The sequence below is a fragment of the Pezoporus occidentalis genome, unplaced genomic scaffold, assembly GCF_034315485.1.
Source record: "Pezoporus occidentalis ecotype Australia unplaced genomic scaffold, CSIRO_AGI_Poc_V1 ctg167, whole genome shotgun sequence".
NCBI lineage: Eukaryota > Metazoa > Chordata > Aves > Psittaciformes > Psittacidae > Pezoporus > Pezoporus occidentalis.
This window is the reverse complement of record NW_026913499.1, coordinates 616,333-639,286: the sequence shown is the minus strand read 5'-3', so window position 1 is coordinate 639,286 and position 22,954 is coordinate 616,333. Positions and strand designations below refer to the sequence as shown.

Genomic DNA, 22,954 nt, shown 5'->3' with positions numbered 1-22,954 from the left:
ACACTTCACTTTAGCTCACAGGTAAAAAGTCTTGTCTTTTCATCACCATTTTGATCCCTCTCCTTCCCAGGTGGGATTGATAAAGACACAGCTGCAGGAGTGAGTGAGTGAATAGGCTGGCAGTGCTATGCATGCAGAAGCCTGCCTGAAAGCCATACTGAACACGAGGCTCTGGACAGCCAGTACTGAAGGAGCTGCTGGCACCAACAAAGCCCAGGCACTGCTCTCCATACTGTCACAGGTTATGTCATAAAGCCAATGTCATTTTTGTTCTGAAGGCAAGGAGAAGTGGTCAGAAAGAGGGAGAAAAAGAATTTCTGAGATTCTCAGTACTTTGGCATAAGGAGCTCACCCCTACCTAGAAAAAGGAGAGAAGTGAAATGGACAGCTGAACTGCTGTAATATTCTGAATTCTAGGACACATATCTACAATCGCCTCTGCTATTAAGAGGAGGATCTCAGGTGGTTTGGAAGGAAAAGATCCAGTAGGGCACACTGACAGAATAAAATCTATTACCTGCTAGGCCTTTACTAAAGAATTTCAATGGATTTAATTTAATTTCAAGAGGGTTTGGGGAGTTAATATTGTGTAGTCTTTTATCAAGGGTTACCTTACCATAAGCATGAGGCTTCTTTTTTTAATGTATATTCTGAGGTTTTTCAAAGAAATGTGGTGTTTTTTTTCCTTTTGAGAGGCTTCTATTACAGCCTGTGCCATGCTCTGCAAGAGAAGGTTTAATCCATGCTGCTTCTGCTGTTACCCATAGTGTCAAAAAAAAAGAGCAATGCAAATATTCACAAAATCCTCAGACAGAAATACAGAGACACTTTTATGCTTTCATAGCAGTCTAATTCCATTTATTTCTCTAGGTAAAGAAATCTTTCCAGGTATTTATTTCAAAGAAAAATTGGGCAGCTGCTCAGAATAACCAAATTGATAATAATTTGCCTATGCTGTCATTTCCAGCAGCTCCTATCTGACCATGTGTTTCCTAGAGAAAACTTTACATATTAACAATAACTGCATGTTAATGAAAATCCATTTTATAGCAAAAATAAAGCTATTTAAAAAAAAAGTCACTTGCCTTGCTCCTGTGATGACTTCAGCACAGCACGGATCCGTAGTCAGAAACTCCCCTTTGAAATGCTGCATGAAACAAAAAATCCCATGGCTCTCCACAGGGCCAGAAAATAGTTCCCGTGGGTAGACAAGGAACTCCCAGAATGTTCCTGCTGTACAATACTTAGTTCCTCTTTGTTCTTTGTATCTCCCAGACAAAGTTTGGCCCCTAAAACTTGTGTCCAATAATCACAGAAACACAGGCCCAATGTCTCCACACAGCAGCTGAGGGAGACATGGAGGGGCTCTTCCATGGTGGGCCCTGCTCCGAGACCCACCATTAAAAGCACAGTTCTTGTCAGAAATGTGCCTTTTCAGTCTTCTATGCTTCCAGGACAATGACACCCGTCATCTTTGACCTATATCTGATCACCACTCCTGTTGTTTTTCATCCCACACTAAGGACAATCTCAAACAACACTGAGCCAAAAGCAAGGTTTAGAGCCGGGTCTCACCCTGCCTCTGGGAAGGCATTTTGAAGGTCCCCATTTCTCTGCATCTGGCTCCCACCGGCTTTGTGTTCCCATTCCCAATCCCCTACCTCAAACCAGGCTCATAATCCCACATCTCTCTCCCTCACCTCACATCTTCCTCCCCACCAGTCGGATTAGCCCAACAGCTCAGGGCCTGACTAGCAGGCAGCCAAGCAACGGGCACGAGTAACACAAGGAGAAGGGGGCTCTCTACTGCACCCCAAGCTTTACTTGCCTTTACCGGTGATGGCTTCCTTACATGTACAAGGCCACCCATGCACAGTGCTGTTTTTCTGTATGCATTACCTAGCTCTAACTCTCTAATTGTGGTCCCCGTGTTTTTTCTTCATAGTTCTGCCATAATCTTTGCACCTTAAGGACTACTGAATGGATAAAAGTAATGCTTTAAAAAAATATAGTACTGCATTAGGAACACTGGTTGATGACGCATCATGCCATTGCCCAAAATATTTACCAGCGCTGGCTCACAGAAGATAATCTGAGGTAATTTTTGCAGTGGCTGCCCTCAAAATATACGTAAAACCTATCAGGAAGGCCTTAGGTATATCTCCTTGCTGGATAAAGGAGCAATATTCCTCATGGCAGAAGGTGAAGTGTGGTGCATGCAGATGCGCTGGTGTTTTTTCATGCTCTGCATGCAGCAACATAAATCACCTAGCTTGTAAAGAAGTCTGACACTAGAAGTCAGGACACATTTAATGTGCGATAATTGTGCTTAGTTTAGCCAAGATCTGAAATTACTTGCAAGTGAAGTCTTTGACAGAAAAGCAAAACTAATGGAGAATTTCAACCCTTTTTCCAAGCCTGTAAGAGGGACAAATGTTTTCCATAAAACACAGAGATCCTGATCAGCAGAATTACTTTTTGCAAAGCAAAACTCAAGCCCCTATGAGTTACTGACAGACTTGCTTAAAAAGAAGTGTGTTTACTGCATGAGGGCTTGACAAGTCTTTTCCCCTTGAAGATGAGGAACTGCCTGACATGCAAGACTTGCTTCTCACAGCCACATGAGGAGTGAGAGAAACAGAAATACTGGAGACATGATGTAAGATGGTGAACAGGTTAAAATTAGTCAATGTTCCAACTTTTCTTATGAAGGGAGGTTCTTTTTTCTCTCTATATATATAATCAAACCGAAAAACGTAGAGGGCATTGGAAAGTGAAGAAATAGAGATTTGAAATCTCAGCGCACAAACTCCTGCTTGCTTACCTACACATGCAATAGCACAAGTACATATACACATTTCTCATTTTAGGAGCACTAATTCAAAAGAGGCCTTATAAAATAAGGAGAAAAACACCTCCTTCACCTTCATAATTGTATCAGGAATAATGTCAGGCACTAGCTTAGCTAGGGCAATGTCTACTTCGCTCTTAAAAACAGTCAGTATTCATATTTTTTTCCACCCTATGTTTTGTGTCTTACCTTTCTAAATACTCACTTGCTTTATGAAAAATGAAAGAAAAAAAAAGAGCCACACAGAACAAAACAACCCACAACCAATTTTCCTTCTTCCAATTGTAGTACTAATATTTTCAGTAGAAAAAAAAAAAAAAAATTCTTATTCCTTTTATTCTTTTCCAGTTGCTCAGAGCTGGAATGAAACACAATGAAATGACTGAGTAGAAAATTAAGATTTTATCAAAGGTCAGCAAATTGTTTAAATGACCTTGAGCTATATACAAAGCAGCAGCACATAATTACAGTACAGGTTCAGCTCCTCTAGGCTGCAAAGTTGACCTGTTCTTTGTTCATCTCAGTAAATCTGAGACAGGACAGCACTGAAGTTTTCTGATATACTATACTTGGTTTTCTTCAAGCAAACGTTGAGCTGCAACATGGATGCGAGTTGTTGGTTAGCCTACATAGTTCAAAATACACTTACAGGACTCCCCACTTCCCTTCCCCACCTGCACACATACGCTCGTGAGGCTGCAGAAGTCTTTTGTGGAAGGCAGCAATATTAGAAAATCTTCAAGAGGATGTAATACAGGAAGAGGCATGCTCTTTGCACAGAATGGTGGGAAATAAGACAGCAAATAGCTGCACTAGCAAAAGACTGAAGAAAAGATAAAGAGGAAATATTGATTTAAATTAAATAATATTGCATGATGGGTCTGGCTGGGATGGCGTTCATTGTTTCATCGCAGCCCATACGTTGTGGGCTTGTCACTATAACTGTGTTGATAACTGTCCTGGGTTCAGCAGTAGCAGTCATTTTTCTCCTCCTTGGTAGCTGGTGCAGTGCAGTGTTTTGACTTTCGGCTCGGGAACAGAGCTGATAACAAAGATGTTTTGGTTTGGCCAAGGACTTTGTGAACCTCATGCTCTGCCTTGGAGGAGGGGAAGCCGGGAGGAAGCAGAGACAGGACACCTGACCCAAACTGACCAAAGAGGTATTCCATACCACAGCACGTCACGCTCAGGATGCAACTGGGAGTTAGCCAGAAGGGCTGGGAGACTGCGAGGCTGGAGGAGGTATGGGTCAGTGCTTGGTCGGGCTGGGGGGGGGGGGGGGGGGGGCAAGTTATCGGTCAGCTGGTGGTGAGGTGTTGTATTCTATTCCCTTGTTATTTCCTTTATCATTGTTATTACTGGTGGTAGCAGTAGTGATTTGTGTTATACCTTAGTTACTAAACTGTTCTTATCTCAACTCGTGGGAGTTGCATTCTTTTTGATTCTCCTCTCCGTCCCTCTGGTAGTAGGGGGAGGGAAAGAAGCGGGGGGTGAGTGAACGAGCTGGCTGGCTGGGTTTAAACCACGACAGTTCTTTTGGCGCCCAACGTGGGGCTCCAGGGGTTGAGCTTGTCACTTGTCACAATGCTGATTTATTGGCTCTCAGAGTTGTTCCTCTTGATCTCACAGCTTCAGAATGCAGTACATTACTTAGAGCCGGTATTTGCTGTGTTAGTGTTTATCAAGTGTGGGGCCTGGGCTAAGATTCTTGTCTCACTGTGCTTTATGGCAATGACTTGTAATACAGGCGGGCTCCAGCAGCAGGGCGGGACGGACGTGGCCGTCCGGCTGCTCTTCACCGTCCTGGCCCTCGCCCTCGCTTCCGTCTTCGTGAGGCCCCGGGAGCCGGCGGCTGCTGAAGTGGCCCGGGAGAGCGGCCCCGGGGACCAAGCGGCGGCGGGAGCGGGGCCGGAGGCCGCGGGGGGACGGCTGCCGGTGGAGGAGGTCGGGGCGGTCGGGGAGAGGAAGGAGGCGGCCGCCGAGCAGCGGGAGAAGGCGGCGGAGGAGCCGAGCCCCGCTGCCGAGCCCAGCCCTGAGACGGCCGAGAGCATTCCCCGGAAGCCGCCCGCCGAGCCCCAGGAGGATGCAGCAGACCACGCAGCATTTCCCAGCAAGGCGGAGGAGGAAGAGCTGGACTCAGGAAAAGAGAAGCCGGTGGTGGGAGAGCCGGCAAGCACAGCGGCTACACCAGCCCCAGTGACAAGTACAGCAGCATCAGCTGAGAGTTCTGAAGGTTTTGAATGGCCTTTGGGTACCCTTGGGAGCTGCCTGCTGATTGTGGTGGGGATCAGCATGTTGGCACACACACAGACTGTGTTTTACCCATCACCATTTTGTCTGATCTCAGAAGTTAAGCAGAGTCAGGTTTGGGTCTTGTCTGGGGTTAGACGACGATATAGGGGGACCAAGAGGTCTTCCCCAAGGCTGGACAGCCAGGAGTGGCAGGGTGTGTGGGACAGTATGGGCAAGTATCTAGTCCACTGGGCCCCTCCAGTGCTTTGGAAGCATCGGAGATGGAAGGCAGCCGTATGGAGTCCCCAGCAACAAGCTGCAGAAACTGCTGAAGGGGACAGTGAATTATTTTGAGCCTGGTGGGCCCATGGCACTTCAGGCCATCACAGCAGAGATGCAACATAGAGATGGACTCATGATCGAGGGGTGGACTTAGCAATGGACACTACTGCCCAGGTTATTCACGAGTGTGAACACTGCACACAGTCTCTCCTGCTCTGGAAGACTGTTACAAGAGATGGAGCCTGACATCATGGACCAGACGGACTCGGCAGCATTATAGGGATTGGTCCATGCATTAAGAAAATGATCTTTTTCTCTTGGTCTGTGTGTATATGGATGTATATATGTGGGAGAGCAATGGTGTATTGAAAATGTGGGATCTGAGCATGACATGAATGGTATGGAATAAGGGGTGGATAATGTCCTGGGTTCAGCAGTAGCAGTCATTTTTCTCCTCCTTGGTAGCTGGTGCAGTGCAGTGTTTTGACTTTTGGCCTGGGAACAGAGCTGATAACAAGGATGTTTTGGTTTGGCCAAGGACTCTGTGAGCCTCATGCTCTGCCAGGGAAGAGGGGAAGCCGGGAGGAAACAGATACAGGACACCTGACCCAAGCTAGCCAAAGAGGTATTCCATACCACAGCACATCATGCCCAGCAGGTAACTGGGAGTTAGCCGGAAGGGCTGGGAGACTGCAGGGTTGGAGGAGGTATGGGTCGGTGCTTGGTCGGGCTGGGGGGCGAGTTATCAGTCGGCTGGTGGTGAGATGTTGTATTCTTTTCCCTTGTTATTTCCTTTATCATTGTTATCATTGGTGGTAGCAGTAGTGATTTGTGTTATACCTTAGTTACTAAACTGTTCTTATCTCAACCCGTGGGAGTTGCATTCTTTTTGATTCTCCTCTCTGTCCCTCTGGTAGTAGGGGGAGGGAAAGAAGGGGGGGAGTGAGTGAACGAGTTACCTGACTGGGTTTAAACCACAACAGTAACACACCAATGTTTTAGGTGTTGTTGAACAGTTCTTGCAGGGTATCAAGGTTTTCTCTGCTCCTCACTCTGCCCCCTCAGGAAACAGGCTGGGGTGGGCAAGGGGCTGGAAGAGGGGACAGCCAAGACAGCAACCTAGGGATACTGCATGCCACGCAATGCTAGGCTCAGCAATAAAACTGAGGATTTCGTCTTTCCACAGTAGCCACTATTTGGAGGCTGACTGTGCGTTGCTCTGCTCATGGGAGGTGATGTGTGGCTGCCTTTGCATCACTTCACACACACACAGCCTCACCTCTTCCCCTCATTTTTTATATTGGTTTTATCTTGCCCCACAGGTTTTCTCACTTTTGCTCTTCTGATTCTCTACCCCATGCTACTGGGGCAGTGAGTGAGCAATATGCTAGGTGGGATGAACACACCAAACACTGAGAACAGGCAATAATGATGACTATACTGCTGGTCAAGTTATAAATTAATATGAAAGTTTCAAAGACTACAGCTTTGCCCACACACTTATTATTAACATTATCTGAACTATCACATAGGTAGTGAGGAAAAAAAGTATACATGGATACATATTTTTGCCTTAATTTTCCTCCTGGGAGTTGAAGAGATTTTTAGAAAAAAATAATTAAACACACAGCTCATACAGGCTTTCTCTGAATGCTAACCCAAACACAGTTGAAAACATAATGAGTCATATCTAGACACAGGCCCAATTTAGGAAAAATACGAGTTGCTTTATAGGTAAGTGTTCAATATAGGGTAGGCAGACTGCTATGCCAGCTGAAGCTGGGGCTGTGTAGACAGACTTGGCCAGCAGTCAATAAGCTCACCTAAACAGTATGGCAGCAACACACCCCTGGCAATATTTTAATGTTTATTTATCTTTACTTACCTATTTGTTCCCATATTTTTCAGGCCTCTGGGTGAAATTCAGGCTGCTGGGGTCAAGTGCACCAGTATCAACAGGGTGAGAATGTCACTGTCAGAAAATGCTATAGCAAGAATGCTAGCTTGCAGATACAATTACAACTTCAGTACAAAGTTTGTCACTATTTTGCTTTTAATATAAACATAGTTGTTGAATTCAGAGGAAAAAAGCAATGCCTTTGAGAAACGTGTGATGGTTTTTACTGCATATATTTTAATTTATGCACAAAGACCTTTTGACATTAACCCGAACAAAAGCCCACTTCTCTCTCTCAACATGATAGATCGTACTCCGTTTGAAGGTGCTCCATTTTCATAACAAAAGCAGTCCCCATCGTGATGTAGGAAGCTATGCAGGTGTGCACACTGCTTTTCCTTACTTAGGGCTTTCTAGAGCAACAAAACAAATGGCACACACTGACACAACACACAAAAGCATCTGTGCCAGCTGCCCTGCCTGACATGCTGCTGATTTTAAAGCTTTATCATTGAATCAGTGTCGCTGCTTTGAAGCTGTAGCCTGAACAAAGCATAGTACTTAGTAGTCATAGCAGCTAATTCGGAAAGAATATTTTTTTATAATAAAACCGTGATTTTAAAAAAATAAATGTGTGTGCTTTGGGAAATACAGCCACAGAGACAATGCATGGGAGACCTTCAACTTAAAACACATTTCAGCAGAAACTCCGCCTGCTGCCCTCCTACATATAAGGGAGCCTGTGCACACTTAAACCACAATAAAAGATGCCACAGAACTGCCTTTACTGCTCAGTGGCAGGAAGGCTGAGAAGCCGTTATACTGATGCTAGGTAAGGCTCAATTTGAGTAACAGCAAACAGATTTTTTGTCAAATAAAATCTGAGCTACCTGGGGTGAACCTACCCACTGGCCCTGACCTACCCACTGCAGAGAGAACACAGCAGCTGCACAGCCTCTGTTTAAACTAGAAATGCTGGATTTAGAATGGTTCTGATGGTTAAGCTGTAGATAAGCAGGAGGAGCTCAGCACGCTCTCTCATCTCTTGTAAGACTCTTCATTTCCTTGCTCTACACACCTTTGCTTTGGGGGAGCTAGAATTCCAGAGTTGAGCCCATTTTGATCTTTCTGTCACTGGGGATAACCAGAAAAGGCTCAGGGAGTTCTGGGGACCAAGATAACTGGATGAAGTGCTAAGAAAAGCGAGGAGTCTTAAACCCAGACTGACCACAACACAACCACCAAACACAAAAACCAACCGAACTTCTTTCTCTCTGCCCTTTCTCTCTCCAGTAACACCTCTCCTCCCCCCAAGCACCAGTCACCACATCAGCTTCTCTTCTCTAATTAAATGAGTCTGGAGCTGACTTGGAAAGAACACCGGGGACTGCAACACAGAGAAGTTTCTTATTAGCTTGTGTGATGAAGTAGGAGCCTGTTTGGCCAGTTGGTGGCTTAACCTACTTTATTTTAATGAATTATCCACGAAGTGGGATACACAGAGGTGCCATGTAAACATAGTCTGAGATCATCACCATCATCATCAGACAAGCTTTGAAATTAGCTCTAAGGTGCAGTACTTTCTGTGGAGTTTAAAAAACATATATAAGCACCAGCCAAAATAAACTATCACCCTGTCCCCTGCAGAGGCATACCAGTACCTGCTGATGCGGTGAGGAGTGCCAGCGTGGCACTGGCATGCCACCACACTGTATCTGAACTAGCTACAAGGAAAGTAATAAACTGAGATTTTTTCATTATTCAGAAAAAGCATTGAAATGTGTGAACTCTGACATCTGCAGTTCCATTTATCCGCTTAAGAAATAGATGATATTTTTAACAACGGAAGAGCTTTGTAATCTGTTCAAGGGTAGATTTTTTCCCTTAAAATTCATTGCACAAGCCTATTTTCTGTGAAATACTAAAATTAATAGATTGTAACTATCAAAATTCAGATAATTCCTGAGTCCCAAATAATGTAACTATAGCACTGAGAACTGCTCTGAAAAAAAATCAAAGGATCTGGCCCCTGATGCTTTCAGCTAAGTCCAGAAACTCTGAAACAGTTTACTTTGTGTCCTGGCTTGAGAAGTTTTGCAATGTTTCTGGTAGCAATGAGATTTGCTTGACGAGACCCTTTGCCTGGAATATACTTTTGATGTTTGAAACAAGCCTGACATTTCCACTTCCTATTTAATTTTTAAGTAACTACTGCTTTAAAGTTCTGAGCCTAAGTTTCCTACCTCAAGTAAACCAAATCTCTTCATTTTTTGCTTTCATTTTCCACTTCTGCTTTTCTTTGCTGGTCAGATCATGTGGAACTAAGCCCCAGTGGCATTACAGGCTTCCTAACCCTACATTTTGCGTTTCTACATTTTCTGTGCAATCAATCATCACTTCCTCTTCTATGTCTGAATAAAATAAACTTCAAGGCTATGCATTAAAACCTTCTAAAAGCAGTGCCATGTCTGCTCTCTTGCAGGAGGAGCAGACCTCAGATTTCAGTGCCAGAGATGAGGAGGCTTCTTGTACAGTTTCTGGATGAAAGAAGAAACTCAGTGTTTCATATGCTGTGAGAAATCAGCATTTTCCCAAGAGGTAGCCTGGGTGGAATTTGTCTCCATGATATCCCAAATCAGAAAATAAAACAACTTCCTTTTCAAAGTCTCAGTGCTACTGTCATTCAGAGCACAGCTGAAGACAGTGGTAGGGAAAGAGGCTTCTCCTTCTATTTTCCCTCAAGTCTGCAGCTGTTTGGGATGGGCGGGGGGGGGGGGGGGGGAGAGGGGGGGGAGAACCTTCTTAACGACAGTACTCATTTGCTCATAAGGACTAGGTAACAGCCTTGCAGTCTTCAAGTAAAGCTTCTCTAGAAGCCCCAGAAAAGAAAGGGCCCTACAGCAAGGATCATTAGCAGGGAGCACCAAATAATTTTTATACATACATATATATGTATTTTATACTGTGTATGCAGAAATCATATCTATATACATATATGTAGAAATATATATCCATATATATAATTACGGTCAGAAAAAAAAAAAAACAACAACAAAAACTAAACAGAAAACCACAACATTTACAGCAGAAGGTGATCTCTGGTCCTGACACAGCTGCACCAGAAGAACTTGTAATGAATATGCTCTACTCATGCTATGAAGTATTAAAACAAAAACCTATTTAATTATTCATCTTGACATGTCCCCCTCCTGTGCAATGGCTGAAGGTCCTGTGATAGCGGGATCTGTTGGGTTTTTTCAATAAAGATTCAAAGTGTGAATGTGCTGCTTATCCCTGTAGTCTCTCACAAGACATACTTTCTACTGTAGAAAACAGAATGTGCATCTACAGCCATGATCATGAGTTCACTTGATTGTTATGTGTTAGTACTTTGAAAGTAAGACCACCAGTCATACCTTCCCGGAGTCTGGATCTTAGAGCTAACACCACAACTTCCCACCACAACACTCATCTCCCTCAAACAGATACAACGCAGAGCACACCTCAACCACCACATGCTTTTTCTAACCTTTAGTCTCTTACGAATTAAATTCCAATGAAGACTGGTTTTTGAAGTGAAAAAATACAGCAAATAATGTGAAGAACTAACACCAAGCAGAAGCCTACAACCAGTTCACTGTGTTCAATCTTGTTGACCGAGTCTGATTCTTCACATTCAGGGGAAGTTTTGTTGTAAGGAAATTCCAAAAAACTTTTTTTTTTTTTACCTCAGTTCCTCTGACAAGATTAACTATATTCTACTTCAGGAATAAAAGATTTAAGAAAAAAAGAAAAATCCCCATTAAACTACAAGCCACTTGGAGTGCTCTTTTCTTCCTTTCCAATGTGTTAATCGGACACTTCAGCTTTTCTGTGACCCTGAGGAGGGGAGAACATTCCTTTCAATCTCACTGCTGTGTTTTTCTGATTGCACTAGCAGGTCTTTTCACCCAGCAGCAATCCAGGCAGAGCCGGCTGGTTTGGTGCAATCTGGAAGGTTGTTGTAATAACAGACAGAACAAAAAAGCACAAGGAAGAACCTGGCAGCTGTATAAAACTCCCTCCGAGCTCCAGACCCACAGAAGTTCATCAGCCTCAGCAATCAGCATGACCAGCCAGTCTCAGGGAATCCAGCAGCTTTTGCAGGCAGAAAAACGTGCCAAGGACAAACTGGAGGAAGCCAAAAAAAGTAAGTAGCTGGCCTGGTTTTACTGTAGTTTTCAACTGCAAGCTCTTCAGGATTACAGTGGTTTACAGAAAACCAACATTATTTCATCTGCATACATCACAGCTGTGCTGCTCCTATTCTTTCTTCACACTTGCATTAGTACTCCGGCTTGACTGCAGCCAGGTATTTAACCAAACCTGAACGTGCAGAGTTTGCTTAAAATTCTGTGTGCACGTGTACGTGTATGTGCACACATATGTGCCTTATTACATTAAACAAGGTTTTCTTTGTTACATTCATCCTGTCAGCTAGATTTATTCTTGCTTTATCTCAATGCCAATAACATCATAACAGCCTTCCTTAGCTATTTAAACTAGGAATCTACATGCCTCTGACTGCCAGTCCTTGAGGATCAGACTCCAAACTCTCTCTTTATAGATCCTGTATAATTTTTCAGTATTTCTCTTTACTTATGAAATCTAGTAACTTTCTTTCTAATCTTAGCTGGGCTTAGAAATAAAAATACATGAAAACAACAGGAGACTTCAGCACAATGATAGTAATCAAAGTCATAGTACAATCACAAGCACCATCAATGCTGTATAGTCATTGATATGCCTTTCTAAATGGTATAAGTAATCACCAAGTGATTAAATGTTCAGGTTAAAATAAATGTCTTATTTACTGAATGCCTAAATGCCCGGGGCAAAGCATATTTAGATATTCAATAATAATACCTTAAATACTTTTATTCTAGGCATTTATAAGCAAAACATTAACAACAACAAATAGAAAAATTAAGGTGTCTGCCAGAAGAATTTAAATCAAAGAAATAATTCCCCTGGCAGAGTTTTTCCATTATTCATATCCTTTTATTTTCTGTATTCATCTCCCAGTGATTTAAAGCAAAATATGGTGACCTTATTCTCCTGAATGTAGGTACCAACCACATGACCTGCATTAGAACCAGAACTGTTTTGTAGAGTTATCCTAATTCAAAAACCAACAGCAGGAAACAATATTGTCCTGCAGGACTCAAGTGAAATGCACAAAGATGATATCGTGTGGAGCAAGAGTGTGACAAAGGAACATATTTTGTTCCCCAGGGCGAAATAGAAGCTAAACAAAAATAATTTGTGCATCTTCTATATTCCTGTTACAAACAAATCAGCTGTGTGCCCATTAATTATTAGTTTGACATGTTAATTTGCACAGCAGTACACAAAAAATAAGTAAAAAGGCAACACCACTTTCCTGAGCATCCAGCCACTACCCATGCCTTGCAGAATCAACCGGGAGGCAGAGAATTTGCCCACCTTTATAAAACAGAAGGTTCACAAAAAGAAGGTGTTTGAAGGTTGCTGCGCCCAGCCTGAAAGCAAGGAATAATTAAGAAGTGATTCCACCTTTACATAGCCAAATGAGGTGCTGTAGGTGGGATGATTCTTCCCTACTGTAGGGCAGAGGAAATGCACTGTTCCCTGAAGCAATAAGCAAGTAAGCATATGACCTGGAAAGGGACATCCGTCACTGGAGGGAGTGGAAGCTTGGTCTGAACACAGGCTGCAGAATGAGGACTTTAGCCATAATAGCTTGATGTTGATTGCCCTTTACTTTTGGTTTTGGGCTTTTTTGATGTTTTCATTTCTAAATTAAAATGTTTTGTTTCAGTTTAGATTTTTTTCTAAAAGAATCAGTTAAAAAGAGGTTTTGTAAATTAAGGAGTTCCAAGAATGAAAAATATCATTATAACATAAAACTAGTCACCAATTTGTCTTGCAGAATCCAGACATAGTTACTGGTGCCTTTGCTCTGCCAAAAAATGCACTATCCTGTCATCACCTCAGTCCTATACAGTGTGTTTGTGATAAGCACAAAGCTTCTTACAGATAAAGTATCTTCCAGATCCCTTTGAGTATGAAACTTGAATTAAACCACTGCCTACGCTTACCTCAACACTAATACAAGGGGAGAAGTTATTCAACAGATACAGAAAAAGAGCTATTAAGAATTTTGCTACCAGTAAAAATATTCAGAGTAAAAATATTTCATCAGTATGAGTATCTTCTCCATTACTTTCAAGGGCAAACAGGTTTTTTTCCTTTATAAAAATTCAGGAAAATGAAAGTTTCTCATACATAAATATCTGGATGTAGAGGGGGAGATGGAAGAGGATATAAAGAAGACAGAGCCAGACTCTTTTTAATGGCATCCACTGAAAGGGCAAGAGGCAATAGGAAAAATTTAAATGTAAGAAAACAACTCTATAACTGTGAGGGAGATCAAACCCAGGAACAGGCTGCCCAGAGAGGCAGGGGACATCCTCCATCCTCAGAGACATTCAGACCCACTGGATATGGCCCTGATCAAGCTGCCCTTGCCAAGCCTGCTCCGAGCAAGGGCTTGGAATAGACCCCGGAGGCTCCTTCCAGCCTCAGCAGTTCTGTGTAATCCCATGAGAAACCTCAAGCATTTCTAAGAAATTTTATTCCTAGGTGTAGCTGATCAGTGGCAAAAAGTTTAAATAACTAATGAAGTGGCATATTCATCTACAGCCTAAAGACTCTGTGGTTTCCTTTTGTTCACGTTAAATACTGACAACAGTTTCTGCCAGGGTGTGAACAGCAAAGCTCTTGTGAATTTTAGATCTCATGATCCCACAAGCAAGGTTAGGCCTTAGTATTTCTGATTTGCTTGGGGTTTCTTTAAGTCCTCCCTGGATTTTGTGTTAAAACAAACGTTATAGTTAATCTAGCAGAATAATTATAGCTATACAATCAATATAATTACAGAATAATTACAGCAATACAAAGCTATACAATAATATTATATTCAACATTACAAGAGGTTTGCAATGAAGCTACAAAATAAAATATTTAAAAATCTCCATGTTGTACTAATTTCAATTTTGTTCACAGCAATGTCACTACACCACCTTAAATACTTAAATATACCAGCATAACATAAATGATGTTGGACAAGGCTAAAAGGGATTCTTTTAATACAAATCTGGTTATGCCAAGTCAGAATTACTTCAACAGTCTCTTCTCCAGAGTGATTCTGCAGTTAAATTAGAATAAAGGATGGCAAAGTTTGTCTCTGAGCATAAAAACTAAGATAAAAGGAAATACATGAAATGTAACCAATATAACCAGTTTAATCGGTTAACCTCTGCACACACATAAAGTTCAGTGAAACAAGGTGAGGATGTGCTGCTTCATCGCAGAAAATGCTAGCCCAAATCCACCTGGTACCAGTTTAGACCAGCAGCTTCTGCTCAGGGGCTGGCACTCTGCAGATCTAGGCTGCAAATGAAAGCAGTGAACCATTCAGCGAGTCCTGGTGCAGTCCTGTCCCTGTTAAACTGCACCTATGACCTCCTTTGTCACTGAAAACAGTCATTGCACAACAGCCCTGTAGGAATGAGTCCAACTGTTCTATTTACATTGTAATGTGAGAAGAATGAATGGCAGGTTGTCCATAGGACACAACCAGAAAAAGTCATTTTCAAGGAAACGTGATTAGAAAAACTCCCCTTATGCAAACCCTTCAGTGTTTACAGTTGATACTCACATAACCAGATCAAAATGTAGTGTGAACACACATTATATTGTATACAAACAGATAATGGGCCTATTTTTTGCTTACATATGTGCAGCTCTTTGTAATACAAAATCCATTTTGGACAGCTAAAAACTTAGCAAATATATGCAATTATATTTATAGACATGAATTAAAGCAAAAAAATACAAAAAAAAAGCTGTTCTTTACATGTTTTTTCATACTTCTTGCTCAATACCCTTTTATCCAGGCTTGCAATATCTTTACTGTATCATTGGCTGACATCATTTATACCTGAAAAATTAGTAATAAGTTGTTGATAAATGCACACATGCAAGGCTGAAACTATTGATTAAACAAACCAAAACAGTCTGAAATCCTTCAGTCTTCTACAGACAGCACAGCTTTAGCTATAATTTTTGGAACCTAGAAATAACTGTATTGTCAGAGCCAAGGCATCAATTCCTGAAAATCCTTTTGGGCAAAACAAGGGAAACCAATGTGTCATGAACACTGGATTTAACAAAACTTGTTTTCCTATAGATTTTTCTATCTTGGCTTGAATTTCTAGCACCTAATAAAATGAAAACTCAGATGAAAGATTTCAGAAATTCAGATTAAAAACAAATGTTAATCAAAATAAGATATTGTAAACAGAATTAGATCCATGGCATTCTCTTGGATAATATTCAGGACATATTTTATCTGCTGAAAAAACTATACATACTGATCAGCTGCTCCTATTGTTTTTTTTATTAAAAGTGTAAAATAGCCTTCTCAAAATAAGCACCCTAAATCCCATTTTGCAAATGATTTAACACTGTTGAAGACAACTGAAATGGTCCTATTTAAAGAAAACAGGATTAATTTTTGGCAACTTCTTTATATGAAATTATTTCTATGCAGGACTTCAGCTAGAAGCCTCCATGGTATGTTTGAAATCAGAAAGAAAATTTTAGCATGGCAGTTTTGGGGAAGTAAGATAACTGTGTTTGAGCAAATTAGAATGCAAGACTTTTTCTTTCTACTGTCTTTTCCTTGCAAGATCAAAAAAAACCAACAACCTAAAAAGTTTCCAGTTCTTTTGGATCTAACCAGGGCTAAGAATTTCATTAACATTACAAAAACACCTAGAAAAAATAATACAGCCTTTCTCCATTCTAGTAATGCTCTCCCATGTTAGGTAAGAAAATCTGATACAGAGCTGACCTGGTTAAGATTTGGCCAATTTTACATGATGCCTAGAAACGTGTGGGCTGTCAGCTACAGTAATCATGGATGGCAGTTGACAAGGAATCCAGAGCATAGCTGCTTTGCTGCTCTTCATCTTCAAGGATGGGAAGGAGGGATGAAGGGGCAGCAGCAAAGCTGGCCCCCACAGCTCGCCCTGTGGGAGAAAAGTCTCCTCAAACTTAGAGCTTTCTGTACCTCACCTTTATGATCGTAGAGGAAAGACCACAGGGACAGGCTGGTTTGCCCATCCTCCTGTATTTCTTTCCCTCTTTCTGCATGATCTTGGCTGAATTTCAATGCCCTGCCATCCTTCAGTGTCTAAGGCTTGATTTCAGCTCGTCTGTGCTCTGCAGAGAATCCCATCCGGAAAATCATAAGACTTTGAAAAGGCAATCCCATATTGCACAACTAAGGTAGCAGACAAGTGGTTAATAACAGACTGATTAATTAATTTTGGTTTGTCTCTAGTGAAACAGCAGGTTAAGCTCTAGTTTCTGCTTAACTTAATCAGGTGCAGCATATGCACTATCGCATATGTCGGCAGTTGCCGATTCTGTCCACAACGTTGTTGAACTAGCAGTAATTTACTCACAGCTTTTCCACTTAATTAAATAAGAAGCAGCAGGTTCCTGCTGTGCCAATCCTAAAGGCATCATGGAAAGATGAAATGGCTGCCACCCTACAGTGACACTCTATGTATTGTGCTTACTCCAGTGCACTGTCAAGAGCTGACACGTATGTATACATACACTTTTTGGTTCACTAGCTGCATTGTCAGAGGCAAATGAACTGTTGTTTTACAGTTACTGTCTTCCCATTTTGTGCATTTTAAATGGATTTATTTATCTATCTGGTGGCCAAATATGCGACATATTTACTACAGATGGCCCCCCAGATGGAATTTGAAATTAAAATCCCACTGATTTTGAAATAATTTAATTTGCTATAGAGATCCAGTTCCTCAGCTGGTGAAATTGGCAGAACTTCATCATAGTCACTCCTCCTGACTTACAGCTTGAGAAACACCCCCCAGCTCTGCTCCTGGAGAAAAGCTCTATAAATGTCTGATCAGCTCCAAATTAGAATAAAGGAAACTCCAAAATTAAGACCTAAACCTGGATCCAAATTTTGATGTTCGGATTGATGTCAGTCTCTTACACAAATCTGTCAGTTCACACATACTCATCCCAAGACTTCATATGGTTAGTGGCAGAGGCTGAGGGAATCAGCCTTTATCATGCGTATACAAGCCCTAAGAAAGTACGTATTAAGTTTTAAACTGCCTCTCTGTCCCTTAACACATAAGCACAGTGCCTCAGTGGTAGAAGGACTCTGCGCAATATAGTTAACTACACAAGAGAGCACTGCTCTGCTGAACTGAGAGTCAGTAAAGCTATCTAGTTCCTCACTAGGTTGCTCCTTCCTGTAAAAAGCCTTTATACGATCATGCACCCCAGTTCCCACAATAAGAACACCCACAACATCAAACAGTGCAGGAAACAAGACTTTAAAAGGCAATTCACATTTCAGGCATCTCTCTGCTTCTAATCATCCATCTGCAGACAATGCCTTGAGAAGGAGCCATCAACTGGGCAAATAATTTACTGGTGGATCAGGCATTTTTCCCAGGCTTTTGTTGAATCTCAGATGTCTCATAAACAAGTCTTCCTCCCAAGATTCAGCTTCCTCATTGCACCATGCTCAGTGAAACTAGACTGCTATATACCACACCTGATAAGGCTTCAGAAGCCAAGCACATGTGTAATCAATCCAACGCAGCAGCCTGGAGAAAATAAACCAGAAATACTAATGCTTGCCATTCTAGCCTAGGCATATAATGTTCCTTAGGGTTTCAGAAAATGTACTGTTTTCAGCTTCCTTGCTTGAATTGAATGATTAAAAGAACCAATCAACCAAAAAAAAAAAATACAACAAAAACTCACAAGGGTATTTATATTGCTCAGTGATGTTTAGTAAATAAAGAAATGGATGTTTCAGGCATGAGACCAAGATGTCTTTTTTCAGCTGCTCAGCCTCCAATCTCTTATTCTTGTAGTATCCTAATTTAAGCAACTAAGAAATAGCTTTTTCAGCCATTGAAGATGCTTTTTCCCTCTTAAGAGAAGGAGGCAAGCTTATTCCCTCCTACTCATAAAACTATCTGTTCAGCAGAAAGATATCATAAAAATCAGCATCAGCCCAGGTGTCTCAAATATAACATACCAACTCTAAATGCAAGAGGTTTATAGCTACATCAGTTAGAAAGTGACTTTTTCCAAACGAAAGCAGATTCCTGTGGTGATCCATGAAACTTTACCAATTTTATACAAAACAAGCAGACAAAGATGCATCACCATGGGGTGGTTATGACATGTTCAACACCTGTTTCATGTAAAAATTTAAGCACCACATCCCCATCAAACCTTTTACTCCTTTGCTTTACATAACATCCCTGCTACACCCAGGAACAACCTTATGCTTATGGTCATTAAGGGAAAAGGGTGAGGGAGAAGAGGACAAAGCCTGAAGGTTGCCACTCAGTTTGGTAGTGGTTAAGACATATCTTGCAGTACTTTGGAAATCTGCCAGCTCTAGCGGAATCCAGTTGGTGTGGGATGAAGGGATGCTGGCAACCCATCAATAGAGCAAATCTGACAGAATAAAGTCTTTTCCTACCAGTGACAACTAAAATCTGTTATCTGGCTGCTACTATTGCTGATGAAGGAAAGATAGATATTTATTTAAACACCAAGCTGTGATTAAAAAAAAAAAAAATGCATTTGTGTTTACGAGATAATGTGTAATTGCAAAAAGACTTCTGTTGTTAGCAAACCAACAAGCTTTTCATTTGATGTGTGCTTTCACACAGGGAGTTGGTCTCAAAAGATGGGTACTTTTGTGACTGGCTTTCAATCAAAAAGCACCTACCTAAATCGCTTTGGATCTTCTGACTATTCTTGTGCAAATAAAGCTGCTGTTGACTTTGCTCAAAGCTTTGTCTGTTTTACTATGCCGGGTAAAATACCTCTGATTTAGAGATATTCATCTTTTGGTATACAGTGACAATTGTGTGTGAAGTAAATCTCTGTTTTTTTCCCCATTAGGAAAGGGGAAAAGGCTGAAGCAGGCCAAAGAAGAAGCCATAGCTGAGATAGACCGCTACAGGTTACAGAGGGAGAAGGAATTTAGGAACAAGCAAACAACTGTAAGAAACCTGCATATGTTCTTTTGTAGTGTCAGTCTGCTCAATGGTAAAACAAATTGCTTCAGTGTTACATAGGGACTTCTGCAAACCAACATGATCACACTGATTAAACAGAGGTAACACCTACAGTGTGTATATGCTTCATTTTGACTTCTTCACGGGCTTTGAATGCATTTGAGAAGGTATTGTGGACTTTCACAATTAAAATTGTCCAGATTCTGTATTTGGCTCATGCTTGTCCTTTGAAGACATACCTCTCAAAGAAAAATGCCTTTGGGTCCTCTTTCTTTAACACCAGACAGACCTCATTCCTGTCTTGAAACTGGAGGTTACAGTAAGGTGGATGCTGCAGTAAAAGCAATGATTTAAAATCTTTCTTTCTGATTGTGTTCTACTTTAGCTCACTTTTTTGACTGCATCTTTGGTGAACTGAAATCTTCAAAACTTTGGGGGTTTTCATTATATTTTCATAGTAAAGATATTACTTTTGTGGGAACTCAATTTTTTCATTACAAGCAAAATTAAAGCTGCAGGGAAAGGCCACTCTCTGTGACAGAACATTTCACACAAGCAGGACAAAGCACATATTGTTCCTCAAATGACAGTATGTTGTACAAGATCATTGCGGTCCTCCTTCACATTCCCTGACCTCATTATGTCAAACATTTATCCACTCAGACAAATGTCATCATTATTAACCTGTGCCTGGAAGGCAGGCAGGAGTTCCAGCTAAGCCAGTGCAGAGGGAAGTCTGATGCCCAGTTCAGTTAACTGGCTCAGGTATTTGGACACAAGTATTTATAATTCTCTGTCACAGTCCCATTTAATGTTATTCTTCCTCTTGTACTTACTTGTTTGCTGTATCAAAACTGGGGTAAATTTTCTCATACTATGGGATGTTCCACATCAGCCCAGCATGAACAACAGCAGCAACAGAAAATTATTAAGTTAGAGTGACAAGACCTTTTTTTTTTTCTTTTTACACAAGATCTTTTTTCAAAACATACTAAATTTAAGCCCAAATCTCAATCAAACCAATTTTGCTAGTGCTCATGGTGTTTGTACTCAGGGTCCGAGATCTGTGAACTCAGGTGTTGTGCAGGCTGGGTCTGAATTATGTGGCTTCCAAGTCAGTGAGTTAAGGTAACATTTTAGAGACTTTGGAATGACATGAGCATAAAACCAGTAAGGACAAAATAAAGGGCAAACCTTCAAGGCCAGCAGAAAATTATCTGCATTCTGACAAGCAAAAAGTCTTCAAATTCAGAAGCAGAAAACAGTTAAAAAAAATACAAAGCAGAATTGACTATCTTGTTACAGTATTAGTATGAACTGAGAAAGCAGGTTCACAGTCTGCAGAAGCTCTTCTTAAAGTTATACTACTATTATACTACTTTTCTTGAGGTTTTTCAAAAGTATTTAGTAGCTGGATAGCACACAACCATCCGGGATCTCTAGAAAGTTATTTTCCCCAGTGGAAAACATCAGCTTCATAAATCTTATCTAAGCTGTACAATCTTCCCCACATGAGACCTTTACCATTTGTCTAAAAGCTAAAATGAAATGCCAGCTAAAAACAGTTACTATAGCAAGCTATAATCTTTTCCCAATATTTACATCCTATATTACATACATGCTATATTACTGCCAAATCGGAAAGTGTTTTACATCTGGATTACAAGAAAGCTTTTTACTACATTGTCAGGTATTGATTACGTTGCAAAAGATCTTAACGCAGCTGCATTTCCTTCTTTTAAGGACTAAGTTGGGCTGAAACCACATGGAAAATAAACCTTATCACTCCTCCCTCATTTCTGATCATGCCCTAGGTATTCCACTAATATCACAGGTTAGCTTCAGCTGCTAGTCCACTCCAGAGAACCACAGCAGGAATATGAATATATTATTTATTCCTTTCTTACTCTGTCATCATGCAGAAATGTCTTCTACCCTCCCCAATGAATTTTTTAACTGGAAACCTTTTCTGTGCTGGTATCTGTAGAACTTTTCCATAAGGGAGGAATTCTAGGGATGTTGGGGCAGTGGGGGAGGAAGAAGCAAAGTCACAGATTTGGAACTCGTGCATCTGTTAATAACATAACCTTGCTAAAATGTTCAGCAAGTCTAGAGTTAATTAAATTCTAAGCGAATGTCCTGATATTAACTGTGCCAAAAGCTGTCTGGTATTTTGCCAGATAAGAAAATGTAACATTAACAGACCTTGTCTGCGGCCTGTTGAGGGTTGTACATCACTAACTGCTGAAGACATTTCAAGTACTCTGAAACTGTAATGTTTTGCTCCTTAGCCACACTCACATTCATTCTCAGTGAGGCCAAATGGAGCACATGGGTGACAGAACTTAGTGGCTAGTCACTGAAATAGAAAACTAATTAAAATGAGCGATATAAAAGACAAACATGCACAATGTTGTTCCCACAGTGAACTGGGAAACTTTCATTACATGGGGAGATTCTCATTGCTAATGAGCATATGAAAGAGTTCCCTTTAATCCTGCTTTTATATATACCGTTCAACTTAGATCATACCCTTACTGCTAGGAAGCCCTGTGACATGTTCGGATTATGTTTAGACTAGATAATGAAGAAAAGTACAGTAAACACAGTCATACATAACCCTTTATTTTGCTCAGAGGACTTCTGCTTTTCAGGTCATGGGCTCCCAAGGCAACCTCTCTGCTAAAATAGAAGAGCAAACAACAGAAAACGTCCGAAACCTCACTAGCAGCTACCACAAGAACATGGAGAGCATGATGAAAAAGCTTTTGAACGCGATATGTGATATCAACCCTGAACTTCACCCAAACTTCAGACATGCAGTTTAAGATCCATTGATGTACTTAAGGATGTTTGTAAAAGTAGCCTTCTTTCTTGATAAGCATAAATATTTTCTCATTTACTGTTTCTGTATATGTGAAATAAAAAGAACACTAAAGCCAAAAGCACACGGTTCCGTATATGCTTTTAATGTGACAATAATTACACAGGGTTTCACAAGCATTTGTTGGAATATTGTTTCCTGTTGGTAGCTAAGCAGCTGTCATTTAGACAAGGGCAAGTCAACAACAGTAGAATAAATGATTATTTGACACCAGCAGCTTTTCAGTAGGAGTCTTTATTCCTTTTCTTTTGTAAAATGTTCTGTAGTGGGGTATACTTCTTCACTTCAAGAGTGGCAGGACACTGGAGCAGGCTGCCCAGCGAAACTGTGGCTGCCCCATCCCTGGCAGTGTTCAAGGCCAGGCTGGATGGGGCTTGAGCAACCTGGTCTAGTGGAAGATGTCCCTGCCCACAGAAGGGAGGTTGGAACAAGATGATCTTTAAGGTTCCTTCCAAACCAAACCAGTCTATGGTTGATATGTGATTCTATGTGGTCTTACATAAAGTCTGCTTATCCCAATCTTCACTGTACTTCAAGAATATCACAAAAACTTAAAGGATTTCTGCTTCCCTTGTAAGACACAGAGTGCTCTGCTTATAGAACATATAGGAAGTCTGCAGCTTTTG

General features: G+C 41.2%; 1 protein-coding gene and 1 long non-coding RNA gene across 2 annotated transcripts; one reads left to right on the top strand and one right to left on the bottom strand.

The window, feature by feature from the left end:
* Window positions 1–1,070: 1,070 nt before the first annotated feature.
* Window positions 1,071–9,326, bottom strand: LOC134160965 (uncharacterized). The gene is made up of 2 exons (XR_009963759.1): window positions 7,251–9,326; window positions 1,071–3,663 (listed from the first exon to the last, which is right to left on the bottom strand). It is a non-coding gene; the product is annotated as an uncharacterized LOC134160965 (long non-coding RNA).
* Window positions 9,327–11,182: 1,856 nt separating this feature from the next.
* ATP6V1G3 (ATPase H+ transporting V1 subunit G3) lies at window positions 11,183–22,541 on the top strand. Its single transcript, XM_062613445.1, has 3 exons — window positions 11,183–11,451; window positions 19,329–19,429; window positions 22,099–22,541. Exons 1-3 carry the CDS (start codon window positions 11,370–11,372, stop codon window positions 22,270–22,272), a joined length of 357 nt encoding a protein of 118 aa, XP_062469429.1. The 5' UTR covers window positions 11,183–11,369; the 3' UTR covers window positions 22,273–22,541.
* Window positions 22,542–22,954: the final 413 nt, after the last annotated feature.

Excerpts from the sequence above, each read along its gene's own strand:
- ATP6V1G3 (XM_062613445.1), top strand. The coding sequence starts at position 11,370 with ATGACCAGCCAGTCTCAGGGAATCCAGCAGCTTTTGCAGGCAGAAAAA. Across the intron at positions 11,452-19,328 it reads ACTGGAGGAAGCCAAAAAAA|GAAAGGGGAAAAGGCTGAAG; the intron begins GTAAGTAGCTGG and ends TTTCCCCATTAG. Across the intron at positions 19,430-22,098 it reads TTAGGAACAAGCAAACAACT|GTCATGGGCTCCCAAGGCAA; the intron begins GTAAGAAACCTG and ends TCTGCTTTTCAG.